Here is a 10,911-nt window from a genome sequence, read left to right as displayed (position 1 = left end):
GGGGGCTTCTGCATGCTCCCCTGTGGATCTAAAAGTGGACTGGAAGTCCTTCTGGTCCACTTCCAAGTCTGCTGCCAAGTGTGCTGGGGAGTTCCCCCACACTCCTGTAGGACGCTCCATCCACACTAGCATCTCTGCATTCAGGAGCCGCCCACTACCTTGAGGTATGTAGAAAAAATATTTAAAGCTTTGTCTATTTCTGAATCTCTGGTTCTTTCTGAATCGATTTGGAGGGTTCCAATTTGATTCAGACATATTAAAGGGTCTCCTGTTTCAATACAGATTTGGAGATTCGGCCACCGAATTGGGCCGAATCTCTGCCGAATCAAAGCAGGGACCAAAGTTTCACACAGCCCTAGTACCAGCCCTACTTCTCTATGATTCTAAGATTCAATGACATTCCAATCTGTTTTGTTTGTAACACTTCTGGTGTGTTACTCTAGAGTTAACTTTCACAGTTATATTTTAATTCACACTTACAGGGAAAGAAAAAAATGGGTTAAATAATTCCTTGTGTCATAAAATCCTATTTTCTGTTCCTTCTGAAGTCAAGTGGACATAGAAGCAATATTTCTTGGAGAAAGAACAGCAGAATACTCCCTCTATCCAGAGACAGAGAGCCCTAGCATATGCACAGTATAGAACTATCATGTGCATTGATGGAGATGGACTAGATGACTTTTCTATCTTAATACACAGGCCAACCTTATTCACTTCAGGTTGAAAAGAGTGAAAAAAATGATCAAATAATAAGGGAACGCTGTGGTCTTTATTTTCAGAAAAGTCAGAGCATTCCTTTAAGCAACTCAAAGCAATGAAAACTATAAAGTAGTGCACAATTACATCCCTCACAAAAGAGTGCTGGAGATAACTTTGCCTTCAAAAGTCATATGTAGTGAGGGACAAAGTTAAGAAAAGAAATGAAAAAAAGTTTGTCTTTCTTTTCAGAATCAGAAACAGGAAAGGGTGACTATGAACCTCTTCCTCTTAATAGAATGACTTTGGAAGATCCACCCTTAAAAAAATGTAACTTATTAAAATTAGTAACAGGCTCTGAATAATTTCTCGTTTTTCCCAAGAAAAGTAGGCACTATACAAAATCCAAAAAGATAAAAAGTAGAGATCTCCAATTCTTGTCCCATTTCTGAAACAGCTGCTTGATTCAGCACATCTTTTTTTCTTGTTGATGGTCAGGGTAATTCAAGCTTGCTTTGGGAGCTTCAGGTGAAAGATAATTGCTTCTAGAAAATAAGTTATTTTATTAGTGAAGTTTGTACTGAAAAGCAAAAGTGCATGTACATTTAGGGCATTTTACACTCTGAGAGCCGCTGTAATTAAAGCGTTGTAGCTTCTTGTGTATCAGCATCCCACACTTCAAAGTGGCAGTAGGGGTGCTTGAATTAAAGCTCATTCGATGAGCTTTAGTTCAAGCATCCCTGCCACCATTCTGAAGTGCAGAGATGCTGGTAAATGAGATGTGGAGGCTGGTTGGAACATGGTACTTACTACGCATCAGCAAATTCCATTAATTGAGTCTACTCCAATGCGCTGCAATCAGCGTATCGAAGCAGTCTTGTAGCTCACCTATAGGTAACCTTAGAGTTTAGAAATAAACAAACAAACAAACAAATGAAATGCACATACACTTTTGCTTTTCAATATACACACACATATACATACATATATGAGAGAGAGAGAGAGAGAGAGAGAATTATAAGTAGAGATATTTTAAGAACATTTTGTGGACTTTTTGTGCATTTAATTTTTTTCAGGGTCCCTGCCCACCCACCCCCTTAATTCTAGATGTATTTTCTTTCTTTCTTGAGCAACTGTATTAGAAATTTCAAATACAAAAAGAGAAATAGGTTGCATTTCTCCTCAAGGGTGAAGAGCTGCCCAGAATATGTCATTCATCACAAATGTCTTGTTATCTTGGCTACATGATGTGTCAAATTATTATGCTTCCTCCTAAAGTCTTTTTTAAAAGAGATATCTTATATCAAATACTAAAACTGACAGAAGTAAAAACATATACAGAACTTTAAGATAGGTTATGAAGTAACTAGTTCAGCTTTCCTAATGAAAAAAAAACTACTGTTAAAGTTTGAGACTAGTAGATACTTGGAAAAAATATGAAGCGACCTTCTTAGAAAGACAGGCTATCTTGTAATTCCCTTTTAAGTTAGAATGCAGATGGAATTTAATATACATTACAAAAATCATTACTTCAATATTTTAGAACTTAAGTCTAATGGATAGTTATATAAATCATCATGCTCCTGAGAATCCACTAACCTTTCAAAATGTTCTTGCACCTCTTGTGTTTAGAGTAGATTCAGCTTTATGAAAATCTAAGAATATGCATTTTGCTCAGCAGTTACCTACTTTACAAAAGCAAGCAATTTTATTTAAAAGTTGCTCCCTCTTGTTCGGTTACCAGAACCAGTGCCTCAAATTACTGTAATTCCCATTTTGTGGTATATTTTTAAATATAACAATCTTCCAGACAGGAACTGGAAAGAAAATTAATATCTGCAGATATACTGGGCCTAACTAGAAACGCATCAAAAAGGAATGGAAGATACCTACTTTCTGCTGGTATATGAAAAACATATTAACTATCATAAATTCTAAAGCTGATCTGATGCAACACGGTTGCAAAAACTGTAGAAATTTACTTTCAGTACATTTATGTTGAATTCTTCAATTTTCACAAAGCTCAACTTTTAGACAGGGTTGGAGCAGTTACTTAAATCGAGGAAGTAAAACAGCGTTAGAATACAAAATCTCAGTTTATTTATAGCATCAGCAGAACCTTTTTGGTTTTTAAAATCTTTTCTTTCATATACATTTCTATACATATTATCCAAATGTAGCACTTTTTTTTTTTGTCCCAGTTTTCTGTTTAGAGCGAGGGTTGGCAACCCCTGGCATGCATGCCAGAGCACGGCATGTGAAGAGATTTTGCTTGTCATGACAGCTCTCTTCATAAAGGTTGTTTCAGACTTGAGGTTTTATTGGAGTAAAACCTCTGTGGTGGGTGGCAGGGACCTGGGCTTTGGGCATCTGTGGTTGCAGGAAGCTGCACTGGAGCCTCGGCCTGGCTTGTTGCTGGGGGGAGGGGTGCATGTACGCCTCAGGGCAGATGGCACACACGCGCACATGCACACAGACACACAGAGTGCACGTTTTTGGAGCTGAAGCTCACTTCAGATGCTGTCACAGATATGATCTACTTTGGTTAGTCTATAAGGTAAAAATCTACCCAACTTTCTACTTTATTTCAGGACTAGCATGGTCAATTAAATCTCTCTCTAGGAACCAGAACAGCTCTTTTCTCGTTTTTCTTAATATGAAAAGATCCAAAAACACTTTAGTCTATTTCTAGATTTTAAATGGTTCTACCTCTTGAGTGAATGCTTGGAGTTCAAATGGAATTTCTCCACTTGGTAGAGAAAGGATGGTATTGTAGAAAAAAAAGATATCAAATTGAGACTCAAGAGATCTGCGTTTAATTCCCAGCTCTGCTAGGTATTTCCTGTCTGACCTTGAATTCTCTCTCTGAGAATTAGTTCCTCCTGTGTAATGCGAGGATCATACTACTTTCTACGTCATAGAGCACTGTGAGGATAAGTTCATTAGTTTGGTGCAATCGGATGTCACAATGAGAAGGAGCCACACAGAGTACCTACAAAGACTGAGAGCATTTTAGCATTAATATCTGCATAACTTAAGGTCACCAATGTTAACACTGCTGCTTTAAAGAGCAACCAGTTCATTTTATAGTACTTTCTTTCAAACAAATATCAGCCCTTTAATTCACTAAAAAATGTTCCATCAATACCAATGCTCTCAGCAGCCTTTCACTGAAGCCAGAACAAGGTACTTTCAGGTTAAGGGAAGGTACTGTATGTCCATGCATATGTACAGAATGGTTCAAGAAGTCCTACAGCACTGTGTTATACTAGACAGTTTTCAGGCACAAATAGATATTTTTTCAGCTAAGTTGCAAAATGAGTTAATGTGCCGTTTGCCAGAAGCATGCACCTTTTTGAGCATTCTGCTTTTCATCTAAAATTGGCAATTTTGCATTTTGATTCTGAACTGTAGATGCCACTTTACACCTAACCACTGCTAACTATGCCTGTAATCTTACTGGGACTGATGCTATCAGCAAACAATGAGATTTCTTTTGCCCAAGGGACTTAGAAAAGATCTATTCTGTTGAACTTTAAAAGGCAAAACTAGCAAAGGGCAAGCCTCTAGGGAAGTAAAATTGGATGACAACAACATCTAGTGTCAGCTTCCTTGGACAAGGAAATCACCTCAACTCCAAATCAGCAGAGGGCAGGTGGTTATATCAGAGAAATCCCATTATCAATTCATTGGAGATGAGATCCATAAGAACTGCTCTTCTGAGACTGAATCATTTATAACTAATACACATCAGGACTGACAACACGGCAGTGACTGCTTGAACAAACTAATAGATGGGATCTCTCTCTGTTACCTACCATTGGAATCCCAACAATTTTTCTAATGACCAGAATAAACACCACTGTAAGTAAAGTAGCTTTATCTGAAAGATCTAGCTATACTGATGCACAGCCTTCCAGGAGAAAATGGAGATATTTCAGGCCATCAGAATTTCTTTAGCTGTGCTATTAAAGGAGATTTCCATTTCAGTACTACTTTGTGCAAAAGGCCAAAAGACCTGTCAAAGATTACCCAGTGGAGTCAAACAAAAAAAACAAGCAGGAAGCAACAGATGCATTCTTCATCCCCAGGACTCCTAATTTATTCTTTGGTTTTCCATGCTTGCCTCTAATTCCTAATGCTCTCACCAAGGTAAAATGGTTAAACACTAAGTCGTCTGAACAAGATGGTCTTAGACATACTGACTTAACCCAAATGGCCTTTGACTTTAAAAGTAATATACATCAATCCTTCAAGCTTTCTTCACTCAGTTAGAGACTTTCTATACCAGGGAACCTGCTCAAAATGATATTACCTAATCTGCCCCCATAGTGTAAATCTGTTAACTATGAAATCACTTATTTACACCTTAAACTGTAGGCAATTTATAGCATAATTCACATATCAGTGCAATTTAAAACTACTTTCTAACCATACTTTATCAGATAGCATTGGCTATTATCAGTATCTACTCAGACTATTAATTCTGAGTCCGAAATATCTCGGTTTTAGTCTCTGTTCTGTCACTTGCCAGCTCTTGGACTCTGATTTACCATTTGTGTCCTAGTTTACCCGTTTATAAAATTGAAATAGTCCCCAGCTGTCTTGTGCTAGATGTAGTCATGGAAATCTTGGAGAAGTGCTATTTATTATTCCTATATAAACTGACCTAAATGCTAAACAAGCATTTTAGCTCATTAGCTAGATGCCCCATAATATTATAAAGGAAAAATTTAAGTTCCAATATTACACTGTAAATGTGACATTCATTTAAAACAAAACAAACATCAATCTTGTGCCCTTACAGACAGAAAATCAATCCATTATGAAAAGATAAAAAGTACTCTCACAGCTTTCAAAAATCAAGAAACAAATAAGTAACCTCATGAACTCTGAACCTATTGTAAATGCTGATTAAAATTAAAAATATGTAAATATTTGTATAAATCACCTTCTAAAAACATCTGATAATTAAACATTTTAAAATTATTTAAAAAACAACAACAAAGAAAGCTATCTAAGGTGGTTGATTTGTAGCAGGTTATTCTTAAATCATGTAAGAGGCCGGATTGATAATTTACAGTCAATGGGAAATGTTCCATCCATTGAAGCTACAGAATTTTCCATTACTGGTTATGGAGTTGGTTAATTTTTTGTAAACTGGCCATAGATTAAGAATAACATTCCTTCCTAAATAGTTGATCCATATATTGCTACCTGGGGCTCTAATCTAGTTATCTGAATACTTCATGAAAAAAATCAAGAAGTATTATAAGCCATGAAAAACAGTGATTGATACAGGTGAATATTTACTTACGGACTGCATTATGCAACATATACATGTAGTAAGGAGTTGATACACCACAGCATAAAACCAATGATGTGGCTGTGACAGCTGTGTTAAACATCTATTCTTTTATAAGATGTTTATATTTTTTCCAGCTGTATATTATTCTGTAATAATCTGCTGATTCCAAGAAGTGCTGATACTCTACAGCTACAAATAGAGCAGATCTACAGCTACAAATAGAGCAGATGACAACAGTAACCATCAAAGCAGACTTAAACATTAAATCTCTGCTGTTTTTAACATGTCCACAAGTCTTTCAATATTAATTAAAATTTTTTTTTAAATATAAACAGTTGAATACAAACATTTGAATATTAAAAAATGAATGAAAAAAATTAATCACTTCTCTGTGATCAAAATATGTGACCTGACAGACTTCACTTGAACCATCCTGGTACTGAGGAGTTTGGAAAATCAGAATACTTCAGTACCTTAATATGGACTTGGAAGCTTAAAAAAAAATAAGCTCTGATGTTTTTTAACATCTTGTCTAATATGTCTTTTCCCATTTTCTTGCCTGTTTGCAAACATACTTTTATTGTTTTTTTCCAGATGAATGTAAAGGCTAATTTCCTTTTTTCCCTAAAAGTGCCTCTTACTAACTATATATGTGTGTGAGAATGTACGTTAATTAACTCTTCCAGTTACAATTTGGGTGCAACTCTCCAGTAGAGGGAGATATTCTCTTTATAGTTTCCCAGCAATTAAAGAATTATAACAATTTTACCCCTAATTCCATCCTAATAAAAAATAGTCACCCCAAAATAGAAATAAATGTTAAGCCTCGGGAATAATATTGTTATGGGTAATTTTAAATGGATGATATTTTATACATAAGTTCACAATGTGTATACTGATGGATACGCTTATATAGCCAGTACTGTGTAGTAATAGTTACAGTAGATTATACTATGACTTCTTCCATAAAAATAATTAACAGAAAGGTTCCATTAGGTTCTAAAGATATGAATGCCTTCAAAAAGTGAAACTTGCTCCATCCACAGAACTAACAGTCATTGACAAGACAACACACAAAAAGAAAAAAAAAGAAACGTTTCTGCATAAGAGTAAATATTATTAAATAAATCTAAGAGTCTGTTTCCCATGAAACATATATTCTGTTTTAAAATAATCTAAAACAGAACAAAGCAGATACAAATGCTCTGATCCAATCAGTATTAAATAGATATTAACCATGAAACAAATCTCAAAGTTTTAAGTTAGTCTAAAACTAAATAAAAACAAAAAGTTTCAAAACTTTTTGGGGGGAGATACTCTAAGAATAAAGTCAGGTTCCTTTTCCCTTCAAATTTTTCTAAAATCTGGAAGAAATTTCAATAATCTTCCCAGGAGGCATTGTTAATTTTTTAAGTTGAGAATGTTTTATGTGATGCATGGATTGCAGCAGGAATTCCAGTAGTTAATGACTGGAGAAGCAAATGTTAAAACTAACAGCTAGCTCTCTTATAGTTCCTTGTATTATTAGATCTAATACCTTAGGAAGCAAAGTATCATTAGTCTCATTTTACAGATGAGAAACTGAGGCACAAGAAAAGTATCTGACTTTTTACCAGTAGATCACTGGCAGAGTGAGAAACAGAACTCAGTCTTCTAAGTCCCAGTCCCTTGTTCAAACTATCAAAGACTGTTGACCATCTTGACTTGTAGCTGTTGACAAAGGGTAACTTCTATCTCATTATAACAGAGCCGAGACTTCAACTAACAATTAACTATTTTGATCTGAAGTGTTTTAAAATACTCCAGATACACCTCCTTTATACATGCTGTTGACAGAGACTCACCTGTAAATATAATTCCAAACCTTGTCGCCGCTGCTCCAGGACCTTAGGGACCCAGTTCCTTACATGCTTTGAAGGGATTTCTGGAGTTCTGATAAACTTCTTGAGCTTAGGGTGAACAACAAAACACAAATGAAAAAAATTAACATGTAAACACTCTAGTACTGTAACAGCATTCATACTGAAGGTAAGAGCAAGTAAGAAAAAACAGCCCATCACATTTTCTGATTATTTAATAAAAACCTTACAGAGGTTTTAGCTGACTTTATTATATCTCTCCAAATATACAAGCTGCAGAACAGAAGTGAGCTTAATTGTTAGCTGAACTGACCTACTGGAGAAGAGGAATTCAAGTGATAAACCTATGGAACAAAGGCTCTAAAACAGTGATACTCAACCTTCTGGCCCCAATGGACTGGATGAGTGGCATGGGGCCAGTCTACTGGCTGGATCCTATAAGGGGTAACTGGCCTGGGCTCACATACTTGATATAGCCCTTTATGCACAATTCAGTGACCCTGTGTGCCTGCCCAGTGGTACACTGGTGCAATCTAGAACACAGGACCACATCATCCAGCCTGTGGGATCCAGAAATTCAACATCAGGGGAGCTCCCATTAATGCTCCCCTGCTGCCAAATTTTTGGATCCATGGGGAGAACACAGGCTAGATGACCCAGCTCCTTAGCCTAGATTTGGCCTGTGGACCAGAGGTTGAACGCCCCTGCTCTGAAATAAATGACTGCAGTTAGGTGATTTTAATACTTCAGCACTCCCTCAAATCATCACATACAAGTTCTGGCAAAATGGTTATTTGAATATTGCTTAGTGGAACCTAGAGTCTATACTCCTTACCAATCCTTTAACAAAGCTCTTAGTTGTAACCTGTTCTGAACACTGTCTCACTTAGGGGCAGGATCCTGTAAGGTCCTTAGTAGTCTCCAAGTTCCACTGATTGGCACCTTATAAAATCAGGCCCTAAGAAGTCTGCAGATTACTACACAGGTGGACAACCTAGTGGACAGGGCACTGAACTGGGACTTGAGATGTGAATTCCTGTCCCTGGTACAGACTTCTTGTCTGATTTTGGGAAAGCCAGAGCATGTCTACATTGCCTCCTTGTCAAGAGTAGCACCACCACTTAGCAACACACATGGTGGCTTTAAAAGGAATGGGCAGCAGCTGTTATTCTGTAACTGTTATGTGTGCATGAGCCTGTAGCAATAAAAGCACAACAAAACCACATTACTTTGACCCTGCTTCATCTTGCTTCTGCAGCAGTTGTCTCTCCCTTTTTGAAGCCACTCAAAGTACACGCTCATCCATACCCCAAACCGGACAATCAGGCAGAGCTGATAGCTTAGAGGGAGCTTAAGAGCTGTGATTGGATGGATTCTTTATGTCATCCACTCTACCTAATAGCCAGGCTTGAACAAAGCATTATGTTTAGCAATGGTTCAAGGCTTGACAGGCAAGCGTTACAGATATGGCCTTGCTTAACCTACCACTGTTTCAGGCTGTGGAGTCACAGATGTTTAAGGTGTTGATAGACACAATTCTTAAACTATTTAAAATGCTGTTTGGACCATCGGTGACTGGATGTACAAGTCAGTTTAGAATAGTTAAACCGACTAGAATGTTTCAAAAGTATACCTGGATTATTGGCATTATTGTCAAACAGTCTTTCTTGAACCAGTTCCGTGTTACATACACGCACTAAACCATCTCAGCATGTTTACACATGCTCCAGAGGTGGAGGGGAGGGTCTAATTAAAGCATCTGCCATGTCTTGTGTATTCAGCGTCCCATGCTTCAAAATGGTGGTGGGGGCACTAACTAAAACTCATCAAACAAGCTTTAATTAAAGCCCCGCCCCCCACCACTACCATTTTGAAGCACTGGGATGATGAATACACAAGATACTGAGGCTACTGGAGCATGCCAATTAGTACACTCCAGCAGACTTGGTTAGTCAAGTCTGTTCCAGCACACTATACTTACAGTGCAACTGTTGGACCAGGCGTCCCACAGGTCTACAGGCACAATCTGTGACTAGTCAGTCCTCCAGGCATCCCACAGTGCACTTCTCATAACTCTCTCTGCAACCCCTACCTAGCAACTGGTTACTCTAGTATGCAGCCTATACTGCCTGCACGTAAGCCAGTCCATGCTGTCCCAGGCTGATTTGGATTTGGAAGGACAGGATGGTCAGATGCATAGGAGGGTAACACTATTTCTGGGTTCCTGAGGTGCTGGGTGCTCTGGGGAGCTACCCAACGCCTCTGTAGCTTTTAAACAGCACCTTCCCCCAACCTGCTTGTCAGTTTCATTCCATGGGTGGCAACTGACCAAGCTTCAGGGCAGCCTGCCAGGCTGATCTTTGCTGAGGAGGGGGTAGCAGCTAGATGGCTAGAGGGGGTACTCCTACTTCTGCATTTCTGGGGGACTGCCCAAGGTCTCTGCAGCTTTTAAACTGTACTTTCCCCCAAGCCAACAGTGTTTTATCCCATTCCCAGCAACTGACTTAGAAACAGAAGCAGCCAACTTGGCCATCTTGCCCTTCCACTCAAAATTAGCCTGGGATACCCCAAAGCCTGGTCATTGCTATGAATTAAATTGATGAGTAGCTTGGGGGAAAATGCTGTTTAAAAGTGGTGATGTGTGCAGCACGCAGAATATCCAGCTCCCTGGGAACTCAGAAGCAGGGTCCAGGTACCTTCCCACTCCAAGGGAAAGTTTTCCTAAGGCAGTAGCCTGAGCCAGAGACCCTGGACAGCCCCCTGGATCATTCAGGCACCTACGAAGGGAGCAGCAGGGGTCCAAGCACCTCTCAACCATCTGGCCACCGCTTCACCCCCAATCAGGCTGTGATGCACTGAGCCCTGGAAGGAATGTTAAAAAAACCCTTTGAAAGGGCTCCAAATGTTTCTGTATCCACCACCCTCAATTTCCCATTTGTAAAACTTCACTGGGGTTTTGTGAGGTGCTCAGATATTGCCATAGCAAAAACAGATAAGGAAACAAACTGACTCCCACTAAAGTAAAATTTTTAGAATAAATTTACAGAC

The 10,911-nt window shown here is 38.4% G+C and overlaps 1 protein-coding gene across 2 annotated transcripts in view; it reads right to left on the bottom strand.

Moving 5' to 3' along the window:
- Positions 1-10,911, bottom strand: part of SNX24 (sorting nexin 24) — a 136,006-nt gene that overhangs the window by 43,552 nt on the left and 81,543 nt on the right. For both annotated transcript variants that reach the window (XM_019555296.1, XM_019555297.1), the window contains exon 3: positions 7,849-7,953. In XM_019555296.1, coding sequence (XP_019410841.1) covers positions 7,849-7,953 — 105 coding nt within the window. The remainder of the gene's footprint in view (positions 1-7,848; positions 7,954-10,911) is intronic.

Source organism: Crocodylus porosus, unplaced genomic scaffold (assembly GCF_001723895.1).
Source record: "Crocodylus porosus isolate Cpor-Errol unplaced genomic scaffold, CroPor_comp1, whole genome shotgun sequence".
NCBI classification, from domain to species: Eukaryota; Metazoa; Chordata; order Crocodylia; family Crocodylidae; genus Crocodylus; species Crocodylus porosus.
Note: the sequence above shows the minus strand (reverse complement) of the source record. Positions and strands in the feature narration are given on the sequence as shown.